Source organism: Haliotis asinina, chromosome 2 (assembly GCF_037392515.1).
Source record: "Haliotis asinina isolate JCU_RB_2024 chromosome 2, JCU_Hal_asi_v2, whole genome shotgun sequence".
Taxonomy (NCBI): Eukaryota; Metazoa; Mollusca; class Gastropoda; order Lepetellida; family Haliotidae; genus Haliotis; species Haliotis asinina.
Window position 1 is genome coordinate 8,204,751 of NC_090281.1, and position 27,397 is coordinate 8,232,147.

The 27,397-nt window shown below is 41.2% G+C and overlaps 2 protein-coding genes across 2 annotated transcripts; both read left to right on the plus strand.

Moving 5' to 3' along the window:
• The first annotated feature begins 7,703 nt into the window (after nt 1-7,703).
• LOC137272242 (kelch-like protein 24) lies at nt 7,704-9,465 on the plus strand. The gene has a single exon (XM_067804602.1). The coding sequence runs from the start codon at nt 7,704-7,706 to the stop codon at nt 9,444-9,446; it is 1,743 nt and encodes a 580-aa protein (XP_067660703.1). The 3' UTR covers nt 9,447-9,465.
• Nucleotides 9,466-16,487: 7,022 nt separating this feature from the next.
• Nucleotides 16,488-26,717, plus strand: LOC137272244 (uncharacterized). The gene is made up of 8 exons (XM_067804603.1): nt 16,488-16,601; nt 17,773-17,864; nt 21,059-21,130; nt 21,697-21,829; nt 21,999-22,096; nt 22,990-23,061; nt 25,611-25,737; nt 26,539-26,717. The coding sequence occupies exons 1-8, from the start codon at nt 16,559-16,561 to the stop codon at nt 26,565-26,567; spliced, it is 666 nt and encodes a 221-aa protein (XP_067660704.1). The 5' UTR covers nt 16,488-16,558; the 3' UTR covers nt 26,568-26,717.
• Nucleotides 26,718-27,397: the final 680 nt, after the last annotated feature.

Genomic DNA, 27,397 nt, shown 5'->3' on the forward strand with positions numbered 1-27,397 from the left:
TTTCTTGCTTAAATTTCTTGTCACTGATCAGTCACGAAATCTTGCTAGGTCAAGAATAGAAATTTTGTTGGCTTGCACTTTGCACCAACATTTCAATTTTCTCAAACACCACTGGTGCTTTCAGCAATAGCATTATATTGTGCAATGGTATATAGTATATATAGAACACCTTCACAAACCAAATACATCATTCACGGTGAGTGCGCGGGTGGATGAGTGAGTGTGCGAGTGAGTGTGTGAGAGGATGAGTGCGTGAGTAGGTAAATGGGGAAATGATACAACTGTAGTCGTTTCTGTCAGACAATCATACTTCATTAGGGTCAGCATCAGAAGATGCACCAAGATGCACTCTTAAATGTACGTTTTCGTAGAGCCAGAGAAAATAATATACTGAACAACAAAAGAAACGCAAGTTTAAAAAAAAATTACATCAGATAAAAGTAAGTGTTTCTTTTTATGTATTCTATTTAGAAACTTGACAAAAACAGAGTTGCGTTTCTTTTGCTGTTAGGTATATATTAAGCTATGGTCGGAGGCTGCAATAGTTCGATAACTGCGGTTTGTTTGTTTCTATTTTCCAACAGTGCTTGATACTGCCAGGAACGATTCACGAACAAAACCGCATGAAATGTAACTGTGGCTTACTGTGCGCTTTCTCAAAATGCTGTATCCACCCCTGACGCCTGACTACCTTGGGAAGAGTGAGTGAGTGAGTTTAGTTTTACACCACATTCAGCAGTGATCAACAGCATGAATATCAATCTGCGCATTTGAGAGCCGATGACGTGTGAACCAAGCCAGCAAGTCTGACCATCCGATCACGTTAGTCGCCTCTTACCGGGATTATGTGTTGCAGTATGTCAGTGAAGCTGCGTATATCATTGAAGCTGCGTATATCATTGAAGCTGCGTATATCATTGAAGCTGCGTATATCATTGAAGCTGCGTACCCGGGTAAAATACGCATAGAAGATGTCCACTTACGGATTGAAAAATTATTTTTTGCGTACCAATTACTTACTCATTTATGATGCTAGGTTCGCAAAATGTTTAAAACTTATTGTTACGGAATAATTATATAAAAATCGCTTGCTTAATGAAAAAGACATTGATTGCTATCAAGTTGTACCGTTAGCATGGGATGGGTGACATTTTATGAAATCATTTCAATTACATTCAAGTTGGTTCTGATTAGGAATGACATAACGCAGTGCATACTGGATAAGTAAAGTTACTGATTAAAATCACTGAAATACTCAAAAATTTGAAAGCAGTGGGTAACGAAATATAAAATAACCGCATAACATTCATAATACCCGCTCCCAAAATACAGTGGGTATCGTACCCACATTACCTAAATCTTATCTTGATCTTCACGGGTTCCATGGGAAGAGATGGCTGGCAGGGATATCCATCTATAGCCGCCATTGTGTTCACCCGATCCACAGTTACGGCGATAGAGCAGACAGAGACGAACTGCCGATGTGTAGTTCTAAACATTTGTGTTACAACAGTCGCCACCCGTGCATGGGACGATTACAGGTTGCGAGATGAGAAAACATGAATCAGAGGAAAAAACATATCGAGGTTTACGTACTCCAGTTCAGGGTTTAAATATTCTGATATATTTTTCTTGGCGTTTTTCGATAAACACTGATTATTGTTGCAGGTTTGTCTGCACCGATGTAAACTTGATCTTCAGTAATCTATTCTTGTCGGAAGACGCGACTACCGGGATCGGTTTGTCAGGCTCGCTGACTTGATTGATACATGTCTTCGTATCCTCATTATTGGCCATGCTGATGATCACTGGATTGTCTGGCCCAAACTCTTATTATGTACAAGCCTCCGCCATATAACATGAATATTGCTTAGTGCGCGGTTAAACTAAACTCAATCACTTTACGTTATCACACTCACATCCCGAAAATGTGAAGTATACTGTCCAAAGGTAAACCCAGACTACCCTCATGTCACGTAGAATGTGCCGCGGATTGCGAGCAGGGTTTGTTGCATTTGTAACTACTCGTGTCATTCGGGCAAGCCGGATGGCTTGTAGGTCACGGAAAGCGACGAGTAGTTACGAATGGGGTTTGTTGTTTATGGTCAAAGGGAGACAACTTTGCGGACACGACACCCCCACAGCATGCCCGGGAATGGACCGTTCAATGACATCTGTTGTGCAATCAGCAAGACAAAAGTCAACAGTACTTGAACCTAATAACTTCTTTCGTTTGGTCAGCAGCCAGGTAGGCTGCGTTTGCTCAAAACGCATGTATAAAGTTTTCATCATCAGTGTACCATGTCACGTAATTTTACGAAATTGTGACATATTTCAGCCATTATGCCAATGGGCGCAATTCTACTCAGTAATAATTGCTCATGGGTATGGTTCGAGCCTGCGGCACAAGATGAAAATACTCTACAAGACCTGTCAGAGTAGGAAACAAGTCTTTCCGAGATGTTACAGCCGTCGTCAGGAGTGCACGAATCTGTAAAAGAGGAACGGGAAAAATGAAAATGAAAGTCTAAAGTGCTCATAGCAATCACTTTTATGCGGTATTCGTGAGTTGGTGTTACCTGTAAAATAGTTCTTTTATCACCGATAATTACTGCTGTTGTTGGGGTTTTTCAAAGATGCTATTGAGAAGTTTTTAGTAGGACCTCAAGAGTCCAGATATGTTGATCCTTTTATGATAAATTTATATTTTAAAAGGACTCGAAATTGTGGCTTGCGATTACGAGAAGTGAAGGGTCAGTTTGTTTTGGCCTTTTGAATCAGTTGTATTGTATTCAAACAAAACCTTTCTTGTTAGAAACACTCCATACTTCTTTTGTACACATCAGACTTTTCCACTGATCCAGTCATTCAGGTGTTCGGGAATGCTCGCACCGTTCCGGTGTTAATGGCGAAGTTTGCGGAAATAGGCGAAAGGTGGCGACTTTTGCCAGAAGTTGCATAATGTAGGGGTTAAATGAGAACTGGTTGTTTCACTGATTGTAAATATATATTGTTTTTGTGCAATACTGATCTCAAGTGTCCTGGACACATTGCATAATGTATTTATTTACAGTTTATATATGTGCGGTATATCACAAAGTTCTTGTTATAAACGTTCATCTGACATTAAAGCATGGTATACAGTGTTTATTCCATCATTATTTCACGTCATGAACACGAATTGCAATATTTTACGAATCCATGATTTGTAACGAAAGGTGAAGATGCTTTTTATTTACAAATGGCTACTAACAGGCAGTTTAATTTTGATTATTTTACCTTTTTCCGAAGTAATATTTCAGAGAATATTGACCAACAAATGATATTGACCAGGGCCCATATTCTCGAAACGTTCGTAGCCGTACGAATTCCTAACTTCGATCGTAGCCAGTGTGTTGAGACTGGGCTTTAGAAGTTCGCATGGCTACGAACGTTTCGAGAATAGCTATACTGCTCGTTTACAACACGAAACAGTTTCCTTTAAATTAATACGAATATTTGAGATGGGACCATATATTGACATATCATCTTTATGGTGATTTTTCAACTGGCAATTATTTTTACTTCTACCTACGTTCAAGGTTAAGAGAATTTAATCAGTGTATCTGTTACATGTTTTATTACTGGAGTAAAGTATCGGATAGAGACAGTATAGTCGCCATGTGTTATATGAACAGTTGAATTTGATGCTTCATCAGGTTGCATTTCTGTGATTTTGACAATTCGATATAAACTTGGGAGAAATGAATTAAAAGTGATTCTTTGAACAACACATTTCATTGCTTTTACTTGTCTTTTCTGGGTCATACCGGATCCGCCCGCAGTAGAGTTGCCTCTCTGAGTACCAAGCATCAATCTGATTATAATCTGCAGTGTTTCAATGTCTTGTTTTGGTGTGTTTCAGTGGTAAACGTTCCACGCCCTACTCTATTTTGTGTCATACTAAGAAACGCTACCGGACAGCAATATACTTGACATCAAACATAATATACGGAAGAGGAGGCGTTTTTCCATACTTTGTTCGATTCCCGTCTTTAACGTAATGAGTGGAGCCAATGTCTGATGTTCCCAGCCGTGCTGTTGTTTAAACCGGCGTAAAACTGAACTCGCTCACTTATAAAATAAATGTTCCAAGCATTAAGAGTGTCCAGCGAACTGTCATGTAATATTTACATATTGCCATCAGCTTATGATGATGAGAAAGTTTTGTTTAGTAGGTTGTAAAACGACGCTCAGTGGATATCTTAGCTGAATACATCCGTGCCGGAGGGTTACACTGGAACGTAACACACACGCACACACGCACGCACGCACACACACACACACACACACACACACACACACACACCTTTCTCAGAAAGCAGTATCCGCCCCTGTGCATACGGCGCTTCTGAAATGAAGCATACGTACAATCCATCAATCCTTGCTTTGTTTGGCAACATGATGCGGTTTGTTAGTGTTCGAGTCTGGACCAAACAATCCAGTAATAGACATCATGCGTATCTACGCTGTTGGGATGCTGTGACATGTGTCGACGAAGTCAGCGACAATTGAAACCGGTGGACAATTGAACCCGGGTTTTCGATGTGACGAAGGGAAGTTTTAACCTTTCGGAAGTTTTTCCCACCGCCCGGGATACAGCGAGCGCACCAAGGAAGATGCACTCATAAGTACTCGTGGTGGAGACATAGCTTAGTGGTTAAGCCGTTGGTTAAACAATTTGTGAAGTCCATCTCTGGGTCCTCGGTAGTGATATTATGTTACGTTGCTGCTAAAACTCCCTCACTAGTTCAGTGTGTGGGACTTTCCTTTGCATTCAGGTCGTGATATCACTGGATTATCTATAATCCGTATATTGATAACACCCTGAAATGACCGCTCACGCATTATATGTTCCTCAGAGATACGTCTCGACTCTAGACATGAAATCAAGTTCTAGGTGAGTAAAAGTCTATACATATTCTTGGGAAAGGAAATGTATGTTGTGGTTAATTCGTAATTGTATTAACAAGTATCGACATTTGCTCATTGTGCTGTTTATTTTTGTAACTTAATTTAGCAGATGAGCAATAGTAACTTAACTTAAACGCAGAAAGAAAGAAACAGGATATTACTATTAAATGGTGCTATTAACATGTACCAATAACATGGTAATATTAGCATGGTGCTATTAACATGTACCATTAACATGGTACCATTAACATGGTGCTATGAACATTTACCAATAACATGGTAATATTAACATGGTGCTATTAACAAAGTTCATTGATGTTATTAGACTGTAAATATCCCGGAGTCAGTTGGCGTTCTGTAGTCACACAGAGACCCAACCATTGCGGTGGTTAAGTTCAGTGAATCAAATGGACAACTACTCATGCTATTTATATTTAAACCCCGACGCTACTGACAACACCCGCCGTGGTGATTGGTGTATACAGGAAACACTGAGACAGTATTTGTATATGTTTGGACTTAATCCGGATTATTAAGAAATCGGCGGATTATTTACTTCATTAGCGTTAATTCATTAATCCCTGGCAACCGTGACGACATACAACGCTTGGCGACCTGGCGAGTAGTCAGTACGTTCGCTCTCCGGCTCTCCGCACTGGTCAGGATTTTCTTGAACAGGTAGGTCATACATAGCATCGCTGTACTGGGATTTAACTTTTACATTTTTAATGATGTTTCTAGCTCTGTCAGCAAAGCCTCACCGACGTTGTGAGCAATCTAAATCGGCATCACTTCGCTAGTTCCTCTGACACCCTCCTCCTTCATATCACTGCGATATTGTTCAAAGTGGAATGAAAACTAGTACCACCTGTTTTAACGGAAAGTGCTTATTGGTGAAAGGATATACCCAGACAAAAACGACAAGCCAGTGTGAAAACAAAGCAACCCAAATTCAGTAGTTTCAGATGATTGTGTTTACTAAAGACAATGCTACTTTTCTTTCGTAGCTCCTCAACTTTAATATATCTACCCATGGAGGTCTAACAGCTGCAGGTTGTTAGCAGATGTCATGTTGCCATGGGGATTGCACACTCAGTTTTTAAAAGAACGACTGGTCACATTAGTGAACTCACGGTGAACTCACGAGTACGAGTGTACGAGTTAGAACGTATTGTATAACTGCTGGTGTTTGGTTTTCGAAAATAATGATAGGTTTGCGGCATTCAACAACCTACGTACAAATCATAGTAAGTCGTACATTATTTTCAGTTTCGGCTCAGTGTCAGGAGTGAAATCTAGAATATTGTTGACGTCCCTTTCAGAAATAATCACCGATGATAACCAAACCAAACTGAGATTGAAACTATACTGAAGAGCAAAAGAAACGGGTTTATTTTGTCAAAGTTTTAAATAGAAGGCATAAACATGAACGCTACTTTTATGATTTTTCATTTTTTCGAGACTTGCGTATCTTTTTCTGTTCAGTATAGGAGTTCAAAGGGGCGATGTAAAACGAGTTATAGCTCAGTGCATTTATATTATATCAGGCAATAAAACACAGTTGTTTACATATATCATAGTTCAGTTTACTCGTTTACCTTAAACTGCCATATAGCTGTGATATTGCGGCGTTCAGTGTTTAGCATCTACCAACAACCAGTCTTAACCCTAGGAAGCGTGACCTTTGTGTTGGAATAATTAAATGAAGTTGATTTGGTAACTTAAAGTTCACAGGTACAATTCTGTTTTCATCATTTCTATATTCACGTTGCCATAGAGACGCTACAGTCTGATGATATTCTGTCTAGGATACCTGAGAAAGATCTCAAGTGAGTGAGTATGGCTTTACGCCGCTTTTGAAAATATTCCAGCAATAACACGGCGGGGGACAGCAGAAGTGGGATTAATTTCAACCCCCGAAGCATGTCGCTAGTAGTCACTAATGGTAAACGTTTGTTTGACGCATGTCATCGTGTCCCGGACACCGTAGATAGACACTCTTGATGTCAGTCACAGGATAGAGTGAACTCTTGACAAACATACGTCATGTGACTGGCATCTTGCTGACTGTGGCGTTCGCTCGACAACAGATGTTTTGGAGCTGAGTTGACACAAAGGCTGCATTGATCGTTTCACACTCTTAATCACACGTTTGTTTGACCGAAACTCATTAATTACTGACACAACTGAACTATTTGTGAATGCAGCGTAAATACAATTCACCTAATCACGGCTTTTCACACTGACTCCTTAACATAGCTTAACTTCAACCCTTTGATATAAAGCAATAGTAAGATGATGCTAAATAGAACGTTTGAGTTACCCAACGTTACCGGTGGTGCCTTTTCGTGTTTTGAGTGAGTCAGAGAGTTTGAATTTTACGCCGCTCTAACCAGTATTTCAGTAATGTCACATGGGGAACAGATGCCAGTGTCTGAAGTGAACTGCGGGCTTTGCAAATTTCCATGGACAAAGTGTTCGTGTTTATAAAGGAACAGGTGTTTGTAATTTTGGTGACTGTGTGACTGCCTTGTCCACATGGTTTAAGGCAATGTTAACTCCCTCACTATAGATGTGTCTGCGATGACTAACTTTTGCCATCACATGGTTTAAGGCACTATTCACGCACGCACGCACGCACGCACGCACGCACGCACGCACACACACCTCACTATAGATGTGTCTGAGATGACTGACAGTTGCCATTTCCGTTGCAGTATCAAGTGGCATAGTCTCCTAGCTACTGCACTATGGACGGGGGCTGGCATCAGAAGTATCTGGAGACTCTCTCGGAGGGAATTAAGTACTTGTGGACAAGCGGTCACTTCAGCGATGCCAGTATTGTGGTTCAGAACAAGCGCTTCCGGTGTCACCGAGCGGTCCTGTCAGCAATGTCACCTCATTTCGACGCAACCTTTTCATCGGGCATGCGGGATAACCCCGATGGGACCTTGACTTTGCTGAACATCGACGTCACGACTTTCGACAGCGTCTTGATCTTTATGTACACAGGACGTGATGTTGTATGCCAGGAAAATGCCGAGAGTTTGCTTCGGGCTGCGACGACGCTCCAAGTTAAAGGTTTGATTGACAGGTGTGAGGAGTACCTGTGTGAAAACCTTACGAAGGAGAACTCGATACGAATGTGGAGGTTAGGGCGCACCCATAACTGCCAGGACCTTGAGGAAACAGCGTGGCCGTTGATCCTTGACAATTTCCTTGACCTGACAAAGACTGAGGATTTCAACGATCTGTCCGTCGACGAACTGGCGGCAATAATCAAAGATGACGAATTAGTGGTGTCAAATGAGGAGATGGTATGTGAAGCTGTTTTCAAGTGGATCGCAGTGGACTCTGACAACAGGAACATGCATTTGGCGTCTATCATTGAACATCTTCGTCTTCCTCTGGTGAGTCCTGAGTATCTCCTCAACATCAGTACCTCCCAGGGCCTTCTTCGTGACGACATGGTGTGCCGTGTGATGCTGGAAGAAGCCAAGAGGTACCACATGCTACCCGCACGTCGTCAAGAGTTCACGTCCAAGAGGGTTGCCTTCAGGAACAGCTTTGACCCAGAAGAAGTCCTCGTTGTTCTGACAGGAGGCTCCACACAGACCAAGCCTACTGACGTCCTCTGCTACAGCTTCAAACAGTTCAAGTGGTTCTTCCTGGCCCCACTACCATACGACCCAGGTGTGGAATTTGCTGCATGCACTTACGCCAGTAATATTTACATTTCCGGAGGAAGCCGGAAATGGCCGAAGTTGTTCAAGTATAACAGCGAGAGTAACGACTGGCGTGAGTGTGAGCAGATGGCTCAAGGTCGTTCGAGGCATGGGATGGTGGCAGTTCGGGATTCCCTGTATGTTATCGGTGGATACAATCGGAACCTCCCCGCTGGAAACAAAGTCATCTCTTCCATTGAGAAGTACAGCATCAACACGGGGAAATGGTCCATAGCGGGCGAACTGCCAGTTCCGGTTGAGATGGTATCGGCTTCTGTGATTGGAGAAAAGATCTTTTGCTTCGGGGGTGCCCAGAGAAACAATCGGAACACACCAGCGATCCAGTGCTTCGACACTCGGATAGGCCAATCTTCCCATTTCGCCGATCTTCCATTCGCATGTCGTCTGACTCGTACCGTCGTCTGTGACGACAGTCTCTTCATCATCACCACCGATGGCGACGTTATAGAGTTCTCAGAGGACAGCGGTTGTCGTACGATTGGTAAGATCGAGAACTTCGGGAGAGTGCACTTCGGAGGAATTCAATATCGAGGAAATGTCATTCTTCTAGGTGGTAAAAGAAGAAACGACAAGGCTTGTGATACCATGTTGAGCTTTGACCCTCTTAAAGCTGGCGCGGAAACTCTCCCAGATAAACTACCCTTTCCGAATGTCATCGACGCATGCGTGAAGACAGTCATCAACGGCCACTATCTGAGACAAGAGTATATCCCACGCACCAAGTCTCAGCTGAACAGTGTCAGCTAACAGACTGATGACATTTCACAACATCACGACCAGGCTGAAGATACAGAATCAAACTCATTTCAGAACAATTCAGAAACCTGTTGTCATTGTCCACATTACACAGTATATTTGTCAGGTAATTTCGTTTTAAGGTCTGTCTATCAAACTTGTATGATGATTATTTAAAACAGAGGTCACAATTCTCCCTGAACACACTCAAAGCTCTTAAATAGGTTTTGATGTCCTAATATTCTCTCTGTCGATTCTGTATCACAATGCTCATCACAGGAACATTCTTCGAATATTTTTGTTTACCTGAATGTTGCTGTGCCATCAACATGGGGCCCCATGCGAAGATTCCAACGTGTTATTATTTATTTCTGTATCTATTTATATTTTTATTTATTTGTACATAGCATTATGTGAGTGAAAAGAAAGCGTGGCAGTTCAACGTAGTATTTGAATTGTGTACATACTGTGACATTTTGTTAAATAAACATACTTAAGAAGTAGACCTGTTATTTATGCACGACAATACTTGTGTTCGTGCCTCTTTTCATAGAGTCATCAGAAAAGTCTCGGTGTCCGTCTCATGTTCTTTAATGCCTCAACGAACACTACACACGTCATACTGTATATAAATGATAACATCTGAATCAGGTTATCCTGTGAGTGATGTAATGAGCACTGCTCACGATGATACGTTGGTGGATAAGGTACCTAACCTGAGTATCCAGTTGATTGGTCTTCCTCTTAACAGAAGCCACGGGATCTAAACAGGTCCCACTAAGACTTTAGCGTCAGAGTTTTACTCGAATCGGGATCTAAACAGGCCCCACTAAGACTTTACCGTTAGAGTTTTACTCGAATCGGGATCAGTCAATTCAAGTGTCTGACCTGGCCGATTGTGTGTGGTTGTTAAACATGGACATTTGCTCGTGATTTCAATGACTGGTTGGTTTTGGATAGGCAATTTAGTTTACTGTTGTTTTAACACACAGTGCCGGGCAAACGTATTCATACACTTAACAGGGATTAACTACGAAGTTAACAAACTGAAAACGATTAAGAAAATACACCAAACGTATCGACCAAAACACCACCACTTTATAGAATACATATTACCTATTTCCTATATGTCCCCGCGAAATAACAGTGAATTTCCTACCGGTTTACATTGTACATCGCGAAGTGAGTGAGTTTAGTTTTAGCCTGTCTAGTTTTTCCCCGTCTAAGAGCACCGACAAATGCTCGTCCTACAAACTGTACACTACGAATTGCATGCACTCCACCTGTCCCACTTGAACCCGACTGCAAGATTTTACACGTTTTATTTATGCGTTTCATGCAGTCAAGTGTTTATTGCATACATGCTGAAAGAGTGAGTAAGTGAGTTTAGTTACGCCTCATTCAGCATTCATTACAGCTATACGGCGGCGGTCTGGAAATAATCTAGTCTGGATCAGACAATCCCGTGATCAACATCATGAGCATCGATCTGCGCAACTTGGAACCGATGATATGTGTCAACCAAGTAAGCGAGTCTGACCACCCGATCCCACCAGTCACCTCTTAAGCATAGTCGTCGTTTGGGTCATTTACTGAGGTAGACTAAACATAGATTTAAAACCCGCTGATGTTAGCACTTTTAATGAGGACATGGGAGTTCCGTACAAAAGTGAAGGTTGTCTTACGTTTTCCACGATTTCACGGCATCGTATGGAATCCGAGAAGGGACATTGTCGCGTTGTCGCCCTCTCAAAAACAAGCAAAATGATGCAAAAATTAGCCATAGCGCAACAATGCGACAACGCGACAGTTCGCCCATTTGTCGCATTGTCACGATGTCGCGTTTCGCGTGTCGCGTTGTGAATAACATTTTCTCTGTTCCTCCAAAGTGCGACACGCGACAATTTTCAAGGCCACAATATGTCGCATTGTTGCCCGATCTAAGATGTGTAAAGTAAAAACTAAACATTTACTAAAACGTGACACGCGACAATGCGACATATTGAAATGTCACATTATCGCGTTTTCGCGTTGTCGCCCTGTTCTATTACCGGTGCGCATGCGGAAGGAAAAGTTTGACTCTATTTCACACTTCAGTGGTCTTATTGCCACTTCCAATAGTTTTTAAAATGAAGTAGTGCTCGAAATGGCAAATCATCATTGTTGGTTTGAAAATTATTTTATATATAAATGTATTTAGCCAATGAAGTGTGCGTCTAGCAGCAAGACAATTATTTGCGCAACTATGCATTGTAATCACGGCACACGGTTGCATTGTCATTCAAGGCGGGGCAATTTGCTGTGCAGATTATTGTCTCTTAGTCAAACCAGATAACTATTATCATAAGTTCGAATCCCAGCATCATACACATTAATCACTTTGGACATTTCGCCGACATCAAGATGACAGGTTGTGAGAAACTGAAATATTGTGAAAATTCAGGCCACATCGGCAAAAACATCAGGTGACATCCTCGAATGGGTCACTATGTTCCATAGTGAGGCCCCTGACACAGTTTCATGGTACAGTCCTGTCCGACGCTGATGAATTTATTCGAGATATGCCTCTGTTCTGCCAGCAGTGGATGGATACCGGGTAGAATGAGATATCACTTAACCACCCGACACCCCAAAGACAGCAAAGGTCGGCTTTGAACGTGGTAGTAGCAAACAAACCCATTTATAAATTGAAAAGGAGACCTACGGAGACCAGACATTCAGGGGAAACCGGTGCTTCCTTCATTTAGGGCTTTATCACTGTAGAGAGGACGAAGCAGTAGGGTAAATAACGTGGTTCAGAAACCGTGAGACAGACTAGGATTTAGCATTGTAGAGAGGACGAGGCAGTAGGGAAATAACGTGGTTCAGAAACCGTGAGACAGACTAGGATTTAGCATTGTGGAGAGGACGAGACAGTAGGGAAATAACGTGGTTCAGAAACCGTGAGACAGACTAGGATTTAGCATTGTAGAGAGGACGAGGCAGTAGGGAAATAACGTGGTTCAGAAACCGTGAGACAGACTAGGATTTAGCATTGTAGAGAGGACGAGGCAGTAGGGAAATAACGTGGTTCAGAAACCGTGAGACAGACTAGGATTTAGCACTGTAGAGAGGACGAGGCAGTAGGGAAATAACGTGGTTCAGAAACCGTGAGACAGACTAGGATTTAGCATTGTAGAGAGGACGAGGCAGTAGGGAAATAACGTGGTTCAGAAACCGTGAGACAGACTAGGATTTAGCATTGTAGAGAGGACGAGGCAGTAGGGAAATAACGTGGTTCAGAAACCGTGAGACAGACTAGGATTTAGCATTGTAGAGAGGACGAGGCAGTAGGGAAATATCGTGGTTCAGAAACCGTGAGACATACTAGGATTTAGCATTGTAGAGAGGACGAGGCAGACTAGTCTGGTCCTGTACAACAAAACAGTTTTACAATACATGTCCAAATGCTTAGATGGTCTCAGTATGACCACAGGTCGTATAATGTATCAGATTGTAGCACCCAATGACGTTAATGCACAAACTACGTATGCGCCAGGACAAGCGCAGCGCAAAGTGTGACTCATAACAACCATCCCTGAAAGTCATCTGTATATATAAGCAGGCCGATGTTGATCAGATCATGCACACTGACCAGTTACTAAACGTTGGAAAATGCTGGACGACGATTGCAGTCACTCGAACTCTATCCTGGACATATATGCTGGTTTACCCGAGGAGCAGGAATCAAAACACAGAAAGAGAAGGAATGGAAATGTTTTGCCACCTCAGTATGTAGAAGATGTTTCATTCGTCCTTTCAGACAACGCCCAAATTCTGAGTTTCAAGCACACGGGCCATGACGATGGAATGACTGAAGATCAGAAGAAACCACGAGAACGTGACATTCAAGAGTGCACAGGGCAGTCTGCTGGCGACAGGCCAACAGGTGTCCGACGGAAGTCAAGTATCTTGAGACACGGGATCAAGAAGGAAAGGACCTATACAGAAGAAAGAAAAAAATCACGGAAACGTTTGGAATCTAAGATGCTATCAACGCAAAAAGAACTTAGAAAGATGACGATGCAACAGAGACATAGTGCAAAATGACATTCAGAATGTCTATAAACATTGATTCGCCCATTCTACAAATGATCCAGAGCAGTGACTGTGTCGCCCATTCTACAAATGATCCAGAGCAGTGACTGTGTCACCCATTCTACAAATGATCCAGAGCAGTGACTGTGTCGCCCATTCTACAAATGATCCAGAGCAGTGACTGTGTCGCCCTTTCTACAAATGATCCAGAGCAGTGACTGTGTCACCCATTCTACAAATGATCCAGAGCAGTGACTGTGTCACCCTTTCTACAAATGATCCAGAGCAGTGACTGTGTCGCCCATTCTACAAATGATCCAGAGCAGTGACTGTGTCGCCCATTCTACAAATGATCCAGAGCAGTGACTGTGTCACCCATTCTACAAATGATCCAGAGCAGTGACTGTGTCACCCTTTCTACAAATGATCCAGAGCAGTGACTGTGTCACCCATTCTACAAATGATCCAGAGCAGTGACTGTGTCACCCATTCTACAAATGATCCAGAGCAGTGACTGTGTCACCCATTCTACAAATGATCCAGAGCAGTGACTGTGTCACCCATTCTACAAATGATCCAGAGCAGTGACTGTGTCGCCCATTCTACAAATGATCCAGAGCAGTGACTGTGTCACCCATTCTACAAATGATCCGGAGCAGTGACTGTGTCACCCATTCTACAAATGATCCAGAGCAGTGACTGTGTCGCCCATTCTACAAATGATCCAGAGCAGTGACTGTGTCACCCATTCTACAAATGATCCAGAGCAGTGACTGTGTCGCCCTTTCTACAAATGATCCAGAGCAGTGACTGTGTCGCCCATTCTACAAATGATCCAGAGCAGTGACTGTGCCGTTTGCATTTGTGACAACTAACAGTATGACTGACTGCAATCAATGTTCCGTGACAACATATCTAAATGGTGTTTTTCATTCAAACTGTTCAGGCGTGTAAGAGTTTTAGCTTGGTTAGTAACGTGCTAGTCGATACGCCCGTCATTTTCTGCTCTCATCTTTCACTAATGAATTGGTCGATGAAATCACGTCCACCCGTATATGGCATTCAGCTACGCCGTACCTAACTCGGGCTGTACCTTCCTGTGTTTCCCGATGACGTCGTTCTGTTGTCTGGTATTGTAAGTGGACTCCAAGAGCAAATTGATATAGGCAATAAAGAGTATCGTTATCGCGGTTTCGATGTCTTAATTGGGATCTAATGTATTTTAAAGAATATGTCAAGCTACTGAGAAGCAGTCCAGCAAAATGTGTGACAGAGATATAACTGAGGATGAATGTCATGTCCTGCCCACTGTATGAAGGTGCAACCAGGCATTACATACCATCTAAGCATACGTCCTATCCCACTTGTTACAAATTCTGTTAAGTAATGTCAACAGAAAATGTACAGCGCATTCAGAATATTGCTACGTTTACACACCATGCACTGTAACAACGCCAACGCGCTTGCATCACTCATCCATAGTAACTGTTTGTACCTGTATTGCAGGCCTCTGGCCTTCAGTTCAGAAATAAAGAAGATGTGTAAAACACGCTAGTCGATACACCTGTTATTGGCCATCACGGTAATGTATGGTGATGCCTAATGTATGTACATACATGTATATAGAATCTTTGTCTTAGAACCTGTACTTTCGCTTTTGATTAGTGTTTTGTTTTGCTGTTTGGAAGGGTGGTGTTTTGTTTTGCTGTTTAGAAGGGTGGTGTTTTGTTTTGCTGTTTAAAAGGGTGGTATTTTGTTTTGCTGTTTAGAAGGTGGTGTTTTGGAATGGGTAGGGAAACATGTTTCAATTATAATTTGTAAATGCTTTGTCTTTTATAGTGTAAAGTTTGACATACGATTGAATAAATTCCTCAAAATGATCAGAATCTTGTTGGTTGTTGATCTAGCCGGGCTACAGATTGAAAATATGCTGTTTAAGAAGCTTTTCATTGCTGTAATTAGCAAAAATAATTTTATACAGGTCTGTACTGGAAACACAAGGGCCGATGCACTGTCGGTGAATGATAATACACGCACGCAGGCACACGCCCTTGTTTAAAACTTCCCAACTAAACACAGCAATAAAGACATCATTGTTTATTCGTACCATCATGACCATCACCTAGGCTCGCAAGAGAGAGAGGCAGAGAGAGAGAGAGAGAGAGAGAGAGAGAGGAGGAAGAGAGAGAGAGGAAGAGAGAGAGATGTCAAACCTGTGATTATATGTTGATGTCACGCTTGAAGGGATTAATTCGATATGAGCTGTACAAAGCCCTATATACGAATTATCACTTTTTTCATCTCTGCTCAGAACACCAAGTCTTCACTTTAAGTTCCCAATGAAAAAAACTGACCGATTATATGCATGCGACATGACTGACACCGGTCATTATTCACGCTTACTGATGTCCTTCTCAAACGTGTTCTCGTTCAGTTTTGATGTTTATCCTAAAACCACTGGTTATCAGTGCTGATCTTTTTTCATACAAAAAAGCTAGTCATTGATACAAGTATGTGCTGTCTCGATATTTATATCATTTCGAAAACCGAACTTCCTCTTTTGTGGGAGCCTGAACAAAATAGTAAATAGTCTTTAGTTTACATAGTGGAATTTGAATTTTGTTAATACGATTTTCTCATATATATAAATTTATTATTTAGATTTAATCTAAAACAAACTGAAATTTTATACGTATATAATATTTAATGAGTCTAATATAATGTGATGTAATTGTCATCGAATAACAGAAGCATAGTTTTTCGCATAGACACACGAAGAAATATCCCCCACGTTCTTTTCAAAATTCCTCAGTTTTCCAAATACCCTAGGAACTCCTTTTTCAGTGGCAATTCTTTCTATGAACAGGGATCTTACGGTATCACGTATCTGTTTTCTGGTATTTTGGAAAGGCATTATTTAACTTTTTATCTCGTCCCATCTATAGGAAAGGTTATTCTAAAATTAAACATATCCTATCTTTGGCCGCACCTCCGCCATTCCAAACAAGTGTCCGACATACTCATTACGGCGCCAGATCAACACCAACATGGCCCGCCTTGCAGCTTTCATGGTCATCTCAGTGCTGACGAGTGAGTATTGTCTTCGATAAATCGTTGTTTTTCTTTGTCTTAAACTTCAGGAACAGCATTGATAGAGCCTGGTAGGTCTTCGATATCATTTCTACCCTTGAGGAGAAAAAATGTTGTTCCGATAATTAGGCTGTTAATTATACACATATCTAGTGTCAGGTGCAACCACATTCCGGGATTTTCCTGCCTCGGTAAGATTGTAGGACTAGCCAATTAAATTGAATACCTAACCATGAGATTAGCAAAGTTATTAACAAGGATATTCAATACAAGAGAGACCAAAGTTTAATCCCAACCGTGGGACTTTGTATCCCATACATTATTTCGCTATGTATTTGTCTACCCCGTTATTAACAAGGATATTCAATACAAGAGAGACCAAAGTTTAATCCCAACCGTGGGACTTTGTATCCCATACATTATTTCGCTATGTATTTGTCTACCCCGTTATTAACAAGGATATTCAATACAAGAGAGACCAAAGTTTAATCCCAACCGTGGGACTTTGTATCCCTTACATTATTTCGCTATGTATTTGTCTACCCCCCAAGTTAATGTAGCAAGTCTAAATTACTAATCAAGAAGTTTGTAAACCACTTATCATACATTATTTTTCTATGTGTATATTTATTCTTCAATATGTGTTCATATACCTATGAATCTTTGCAAACGAAATGTATCGCTATAAGACGTTCACGCCACAATACAGCCTGTATTGCCATGTACTCCCAATCTCATGGCCTTATACAAGAATAGAGTCTGTCTGTCTTTCTGTCCTTGAGAAGTAATATCCAAACATGTTTATCCGTTATGATGATTTATTTGTGTAGATTATGTGGCAAGGGTGTTGGGAGTTGTCCTGGTTCCTTGTTGTGGACTGTAACAAATGCCCACCAGCTCATCGGTCAGTGCCCCTATCAATCACACGACTGTCTGGTTCATTATTTACAAAGCTGGAATACAGCTAAATTCAGTTAAGACGTTCCGACTTTACCCTTTCATTTAGCTAACACCCTAGTGAAACTAATATACTGTATATCCGATGTAAACCGACATACCGTTTACAATGTTGGTTTCACACAAAGCTTTATTAAATGCAGCATCATGCGACGTTGAAATAGGGAGTTGATAAGTGACAACAACAATAAAACTGTTTCGATGTCTACGACAGTATACGCCAGTGGCCAGCGTCATTGCTACAGCTGTAATGATCGTGAACGACCCCAGGACTGCGAGAACGTGGCTACATGCAGTGCTGGAGAGGTGAGTGAAGGACTTTGACATTCAGGTAAAAGTTGCCATCTAGACCGACCTTTAAGTCATCGTCTGGAGCCCAGTGGTTAAACTGTTTGTTCATCACGCCAAACCCCGTGGTTCGATCCCCCACACGGGTATAATATATGAAGCCCTATTACAACGTAAATTGTAATGCTTGGAACAAATTGTAATAACCCTTGACATAAATTCTAATAGAAGCGTAACTTGTTATGAAACATTATGTAAATTGTAATAACTTTAGTTGTTGTAAAATGTAATATGTATTTTGCTAGAATGTAACAAAAGTTATAATCATTCGTAAACACGTGTGTTCGTTTATCGTTGCATTTCATACATCATGTAAGCTTGTTATACGGCGAGGGCGAAAACTCGCGCGCGCGCACACACACACACACATATATATATATATATATATAGAGAGAGAGAGAGAGAGAGAGACCGACGGACGGACAGGCGGACGGACAGACTGATAGATAGATAGATGCATAGATACATAGATACATAGGTAGATACATATGTGTGGACGTGCAGTTGGGTCATAAACATGACTAGACAAGAGCACTCATATTTATCATATTTATCTTAAAGTTGGCTACATTCCAACCAGAATAAAATGTCGTCAGATATTGTAGTTATCAACGTTCCAAAAGCGTCGATACATCGTGGCACCTATGATAAACATACACAGCCTCACGACTTGATGTTAACTGACAACGGTTCATTCAACCATTTTATAAGGTTTTCTGGTTTGAATGACGAAACTCATTTCAAAATCCATCACCAGCTTTTTTTAGTGCCTGATAAAACATTTGAAAATGTGGGTCATAAATACAGGATCGTTTTTATTGATGTATGATAGATATACCCGTTAGAAAACACCACCATCCCCTGTATGCCTTTAAATATGTTAGAGCGTTAGAGCACATCGCTTACCACACCACTATGTGTAGGTCTGACTTATGAAGGTAACCAACTAGTTTTACTGTACAAACTCTTGAAGCGAATTTTGGCAGACTTGTTACAATTTTTGCTGCTTCACGCTGAACCAAAGTCTATCCAAAATATCTGGGACAATAATTTATTATCCCAAACCTCAGAGGCATATCCTAGGATAGGTATAGCGTGCATTTACTACATGCTTTACAGGATATTACCTACTAGGACATACCTTGGAAATGAGGAAACTATTTTAGGCTTTTAACATTACAGCAATTACACCATGGGACTACATTACATTGTGATAAGATAACCCCAATATGCATATTCTAATGTACACACTCCAGATGTCCATTATTGAAGACCAAGTTAGGGACTTGGAGCCAGTGTCCATGACTGAAAAGCGTAAATGTAGTATTATTAGGGTTAAACGTAACTAACCACTTTTCTGCCCGTTTATTCAATTGGGCTGAGCCAGGGTTGAGAGAAGCTCCTATGGATTTTACATCTTTTCCCTCAACACCGACTGATGCGTCATCGGAAAACATTCTTGTGATATTTTATAATTCTTCTGGTAAATATATACAAGGATCACAAATGGACCAAGGACAGATCTTTGAGGAACCCCTGAACTAAGATTCAGTTTTTTAAAGTATTGTTCCATTAACAGAGACACGCTGTCGTCTATCAGATAGAATTTGTTTGTACGTACTAAATACGTTTCCGCGAACACGAACAAAAAAAACGTTAATGTCAAGCCCCCTAAAAAGCTTTTGAAATGCCACAAAATACCATTCAGTAAAGGTGGCGATCATCTGGGACTAAGCATGTATTGTGATAAATCTAAGATATAGTAGAATGACTAGATGTAATGGACTTACAATGCTGTTTATGGAACTGCTCATGCACATGCTTAAACATCACTCTTTCAAGTATATTCCCCAGGACAGACATTAGCTGTTAGGAATTTATCTCCTTCTTTCAAAACAGGAGTAATATTCCCCGTGTACCAACTTGTAGGAAATGCAGTCAGTGAGGCCCAGCTATCGATGTACACAATGGTGTTAACACTCTCACGATAATGACATCAGGTCATCTAGATGTGTTTGCTGGTAAGGCCTGAAGCGTATCAGATACCTCCTTTTCGATTACAATGACATTTGTTATGCTGTTGACACCGCCATTGATAATTTAACAGGCTGCCAAGTCTTGTCGCCATTGTTAACATTTGAAACATATACAGAATATTCGTTTGATGTTTGAGCTTTATCCAGATATGTAAAAGCTGAAGGTGTGCTAGAATCATCCCATACAATAGATCCCGATACCTACCAACAAAACCTTATAGCATCAATATCCACCTGATTGTGAAGACTGAGGTGATACGATTAGAATTGAAATGAACGTTTCCCTGGCTGTTCGTTTCAGGTTGTTTATTTTATTCCTTTGCTTTGTATTTCAATAGACCAGAGTATTCAGAGATCGAAATACATTTTCCTTTCGACGTTCTCGTATATCCCCTCTAAGTATGTTACGAGGGGCGTTGAAAAAGTAGCCAGCCTATCTATGCTCTTGATGTCAAATGTTTGAAAAGCTTGAACAAGCGATTGCATTCAAACTGATTTTCTGTGCACTTTAATCGAAGTTTAATTCTAGCAATTCTATCAATCTCAAACGTACAGAATGTTTTTACACATTTTGTATCCTGAAGTTTGTGTTGCATTTATTGCAGATTTTGCGTTTTCTGTGAGCACCAAGATAAGAAGCATAACGAAGTAGTGATCGCGAGGCTGGAGCATAGCAACACAAATTTACTTGGGTTTAGCACGAGAAAAATAAAACATAAAAGCAACAGCGTTTGTATCGCACTCTGTGTGAGGCTGACTACTTTCTGAACGCCCGTTACATATACCCGTTAGAACCCCCTCCCATCATTTGGATGCGTTAGATATACCTGTTAGAATCCCTACTCTTTATATATATATACGTATGAAAACTTCGACAGATATTTGCCAAAACATATAATACAGAGGACAGTTGGAGATTTTATATCAACTGGACATTACAACTGACGCAAATAGTTATATGAAAATTCACATAGAAATGCCTCTAAATGAGTTCACTTGGACCTCGCTTAGAGAAAACAAAATGTATTGGTGACATGTTGGAAGTGTTTCCACCACGATGAGAATAATGGTTTTAAAGTTAAACTTCTAACCTGACGAATGCATATTTCATTCCAGCAATGCATTACTGACAAGTTCATCAGCGAGGAAGGCCATACGTTTTTTAACCTTGGTTGCCGGCCTGGAAGGGTGAGAACTGCGTTAGTAACTGTGTTATTAATTGTGTTATTAACTGTGTTATTAACTGTACTAAACAATGCAGCCATGGCCTGCCATGGTCCTCATGTGTAGGGAGGTGGGGTAGCCTAGTGGTTTAACTGTTAGCGATCCGTTTTCGATCCCCACATGATACAATATGAACATTCCTGGTGTTCTCTGCCCTCATGTTGTTAAGATATTCCTCAAAGCGGCGTAAAATCATACTCCAACTCACTCCTTTGCTGTGTTTTACCAAAAGTTGTATGAGTGAGTAAGCGTCACAGCCAAACTGGCATCTGTGTCACCTCTTGTGTCACAAGTGACCTTATCATACCTTAACATATACACCTGTCAACATGTTTACTGGAGGATTACTCCTGGAAAAACATCCGCTGCCACGGTAACCGTCAAACTGTCTGCCGAGAAGTGTATAACAATCGTTTGACGTCATAGTATGACGCATGCAGCTATAACAGCTGGAATAGTTGTTGATGAGCTCACGATGTATGGATGTTTGGTTGGGCGTTTTCCATTAAGAAAATTATTTTCTTTCAAAGGTGTGCCAAATTCTGAACCAGTTCGGGAAACGTGCTCTCCCAGGGTCCATCAGCCGCCACAAACGAAATGTGATCCATCTGTGCACAAAGTGCTGTGACTCCGACTACTGCAACAAGGACCTCTGCGCTGATTGTAAGTCCCACTAGGCGACACCAGCTGAACAATTCTCAATGCCAGTGGTGTTTCTGCTGCTACTGTTTTTATCAACGAAAGTAAATATCGTCCATTTAATCTGTGTGTATCTTCTTATAAGTAGTTCGCTCACATTTTCCGCTGAGTATAACCTATAGTCCTGTTTCAGCAACCCCTCCTCCGACAGTACAGAACCAGTGCTACAAGTGTGATGACCTGACCAAGACTTCTCAGTGTGAGTTCCTGGAAACCTGTGAACCTGACGAGGTATACAGCATATACTGTTCCTTAAAATATCATGCACCTAAAAGTGTCTGTGCGTGCGCACGCTTGTGTGTGTGCGTGCGTGCGTGTAACGGTGCGTTCACTTTTGCAAAAACATTATGAATATGAATCTTGAATAAAGTGACTGATGCTGGGACCTAGTGACTGATGCTGGGTCCTAGTGACTGATGCTGGGTCCTAGTGACTGATGCTGGGACCTAGTGACTGATGATGGGTCCTAGTGACCGATGATGGATCCTAGTGACTGATGCTGGGACCTAGTGACCGATTATGGGTCCTAGTGACTGATGCTGGGACCTAGTGACCGATTATGGGTCCTAGTGACTGATGCTGGGACCTAGTGACTGATGCCGGGACCTAGTGACTGATGCTAGGACCTAGTGACCGATGCTTGGAATTAGTGACTGATGATGGGTCCTAGGGTTTGGTGCTTGGTCCTCAGACATCATGGTAGATGTCACCTAATCGTGCCTCTCAACAGCACACCACCCTTCACTATACGAAATAGAGGACCTGACATTTTGTTCTGCAGAATTATGTCCCTTAGCTGTGTCAGGAACCAGTGATCGGAGTTTGGGATATGATTAAAACCCCAGGACTACCAGCACATAAACCGTGCTAGTTTGTTGCAATAACGGATAAGCGGCGCTGAACTGGGTCATATTCTTTCAGAAATGCGGACACGCCTTGGTTTTACTTGTGCAAAATCGGCGTGTAACTCAACACAATAAAAACCCCGCCGATATTACTTTATGAAAAGTATACATGAGGGTTTTTTAACCGTTAGTGAGTACGATGTTTAACCATTCTCGTAAAATCCCAAACCACATTCCAGGACTACACTGTAAACTCTATGAAGACATGTTTACTTTCAGGTCTGTTTTAGTGAGGAATATTTGAACGACAATGGCGAGTTCCGCATCAACCTAGGGTGTCAACGTAAAGTGGTAAGTCCTGATGTCATGTCGCTGAACGGACGCAGATTAATTGCGATTTTAACGGATCTAATTACTTGAATTGTGTAATAAACACTTTTGGATTTATTACATGTTTGACTCAATAATTAGTGATTACATAGATGACCTAATGAATCAATCAAAGGCTTATGTCCGTACAATGGCCACTTGGACCATCATATATAGTTTCATACATACAATAAAATACATATATGTATAGACGCCCAACATGTATACAAATACTCACAACATAGAATATGTATAACATAACGTATTCCTCTGGATAAGGTATACTGAACAGCAAAACAAACGCATTTTTTAAAAAAATGAAATCTCATAAGAGTAACTGTTCATCTTTATGCCTTCTATTTATCATAAAGATATGATATAGTAACACGAAATTATAACATGATATTTAATATTGCCGTTCTTGCAATAGCTTACTTTTTCGTTCATAAGAGTACACTATATATATATAGGCTAAGCATTTTCAAACTATGTTAGCTATATGTGTCAAAAGTAGTTTCTTAAAGTCATACATATTCTCTTTGAAGTTACTTGGTAAATGTTTACAACGTAAAGCATCATAGCTCGGATAAAAGAAAGTAAAATGGTAATTGTCTTTTAGACCCTCGTAACTACGACAGCGTAATAGGGCCACGGTGAAATGGTTTTAGTCTAATTATCTCTTACGCAGGAGATACTATGATATATGTTCTACGTAGGACACATTATTTCCTGCGTAGGTCATCGTATCTCCTACGTAGGACTTAGTACTTAGTGTCTCCCAAGCAGTACATAGTATCTCCTACATAGTACTTGGTATGTCCTACGTAGGAGGTAGTGAGGCCACTTCTTTTCATCGTGGCCCTCCTACGCCTCCGTAAGTTACAGATTGATTTCAAATATCTGTTAATTTTACACCATCGTCCTTCATTAAATTTTAGCCTTAGTAATCCAGCTCTAAAGGTAGCTAAATATATACGTAATTAATATTCTGGAATTTCTAAAAGGTATTTTCCAGGACTCAAAAAGCCTTTGAGTTCCCTGTGCAAAACGTATGCTATTGTCGAGATCGGATCTTCAATTGTTTTTTTGCAAACACCCACAAAAACGCGTTTTAAACATTCTGATAAAACCGAACCGATTCCCAAGTTTGTGAAAGCCAAACAAATCCAAATCCACAAGATAAAAGGACAAAAAGTTGGGGGTTTTTTCAGGTCGTGATCATATTTTGATTTATTTAAACCAAACATTCACTGCGTCGTTTATCTATTGTTGATTATTTACATGTGAGCGTTACGTTCATGGGTGATTCAAAAATAATATTTTCATTGCAACTGAGTATTACGCTCACGTGCATAGATAATCCATAATCTGGTGTTAATAAATCATATTTTGATTTACGGGAGCACAGGTGACCATGTGATAATGTTGGGACTTTCATCTGAGTAGAAATGACGACTGTAGGTCAACTGCCATAATATTACATATCATGTGATATAATCGTGTACATTAATGTTGACAATGCCTATTCTTTTTTTTTCAAATTATTGTATATAATGCAGACAGCTAGACAAGCAGACGGGGGACAGACAGATTTTCTGGTTTATTTTGGTTCAGTGAATTCTAATAACGAAATTGATTGTTATTCCATGGTAGAATATTACAACACACAATGCTAGCTCCGTGCGCTCGTTCAAACTCAGAAACAACGCATTTCAGTGGTTCAGGGCGCTAGCTTCTCTAAACATAGTCAACAGACTGAAAGCTTATCTGGAAAATGACCCAATGTATCTGATATCTTGTTGAAATAAAGTACATGCATGTTTCCGAGACACTGAACTCTTCCGTTAAAGGGGCTGTAGGGTCGCCAAATGGTAAAAACGTTCGGTCATCAGGCTGAAGGAACGAGTTCAATTCCCCACGTGGATCAATGTGTGACGCCCGTTTTCGTGTCCCTAGCTGTGATATCGCTGGAATATTGATAAAGCGGCGTAAAACCATATTCACTCAGTCATTACCCTTAAATCCTAATATTAGAGTCAAGCATAACCAATCATCATCGTATCCACAAGTTAACTGTCTAAGAGCATTTAATGCTTGACCCACAAACTGTACACTGCGGATTGCATGCACTCCACTTGTCCCACTGGAACCCGACTGCATGATTTTACAAGAACGTTTCGTGCTGTCAAGCGTTTATTGTATATATGCCGAAAGAGTGAGTGAGTGAGTTTAGTTTAATGCCACACTCAACAGTATTCCAGTTATACGGCGGTGGTCTCTATATAATCGAGTCTGGACCAGACATGTGGCAACCAGGTCAACGAGAACGACCACCCAGTCCCTTTAGTCGCCTCAAGTAAGGCAAGCTTGCATGCCGAAAGAGTACTTTGAGGAATTACCATCACATCTGCATACAGTCTAGGCTATGGATGTATTCCATGTCAACACAGTTACTGCCTGCCCATTGTGGGAAAGTGTTTGCCTCTGTTCTGCTGATTCCGTTGATGTTTTGAGTGCTGTTCGTTCTACAGGTTTGTGACGCCTTGAGCTCTGCATTGAAGAACAATCAACAGGCAGGACGTGACACCGGCGTCAACCACTTGTGTAACGCCTGCTGCCGCACCAACCACTGCAACCTCACCCCCTGTAAAAATATCAGTGAGTATCACCTGTCCCGTCTACACAACTGTAAACACCTGCCCCGTCTATTGTAAACATCTGCCCCGTCTAGTGTAAACATTTTTCCCATCTACACAACTGTAAACATCTTTCCCGTCTACACAACTGTAAACATCTTCCCCGTCTAAACAACTGTGAACATCTTCCCCGTCTAAACAACTGTAAACATCTTCCCCGGCTAAACAACGTCCACAACCGACCGTCTTTTAAAATTTTGGACGTAATTACAGTCACTTCATTTGAATATAACACATGGTTAAGATATCGAAAAAGTCGAATTTTTAGTCTCCTAGTTTGGAAATCTATTCCCCTTTCTTGCAAATTTGATGTAAGGAATTAACATAACGGGTACCCGGTTATCGTAGGGTAATAGGTGGCGGGGTAACCGGGTGGAAAATTTGGACCCGTTCTTGCCCGACCTTGTTGGAAAAAGCCATAGATCGTCATGACGAAGGCATGTGTTCAATTCCCAATAAGGACGCAGCGTTCGAAGCCCATTACATCCTCCACCGTAATGGCGCTAATATATGCTAATAACGGCTTAAACCCACGTAAAATATTTTATATTTGGGATTACACTTTCTTACTAAAGTACAAATTCTAGTACTTTTGTTTGGGTACAACCCAAATTCAGAGTCAGGCAACTAATCGCCAGCATAGTCCGCCGTCTAACCCGCTCAGCCACCGTGACTTCCACCATCCGAATCCCTGATGGGACGGCGTTGCTCACATATCACGTCTGTCCTGCACATCTCTAATGAGGTATTTGTTTTTCTTCAGCAAATGCATTTGTGGCTGGGAGACGATAGTTGGCTATCAGAGGACACTCCTTCTGACGTGTGGCATGTCTGGGATGTGTTCACTAAACCATTCTCCATTATGAAATGTTCTGCAACGCAACGATGTCCTGCAGCATATGTTTGTAGTAGAAGACGATTAAATGGATCTTTGTAACCGAATCTTGGCCACAGAATTCAGTGTTTGACAGTATGATCCTCCATGGTAACATACAACGTCTTCGAACGCGATATCGGGTTCGTTTGATCTCATCTTACAAATAGCCCGTCACAACTGAAGCGGAAAAGTGTCTGGAAAATACTGGAAATTCGAACTGAATTCTAAAACTTCTTACTGCATTCCGAATGCATTCTAACTATACGGGTGAATTTTCGTAACATGCCCGAGAGTTTTCAACACTTCAAAACTCTCGAGGCACATTTGAAGCTAGTGGTAAATGTCGAACGGCATTTGAGGGGCATTCGAACTGCATTCTAAGTATTTTACTGCATTCTAACTGCATTCGATGTATTCTGAGCATATTCGAAGGAGAACATAAAAGACAAGCCGCTCAAATCCTAACAGAATGTCTCAAAGCGTCTCGAATGAGTCGGAATGTATTTCGATTGCTCCTTGAAGTGGAATATTCCTCTAGTGTATGGACATATTTCGATTGAAGTTAGAATACAGCTTGAATGTACCTCGAATACACCTGGAATGCAGTCAGAACGCAGTCGAATGAGACTTGACACCATCGAAACACCGTCGAATGGCATAAAAACGTGGCCACACTGAACGTGTCACTGAAACGTCAGACAGCATTTGGGAGTCGCATTCTTACAAAGCTTCCTGAATATTTCTT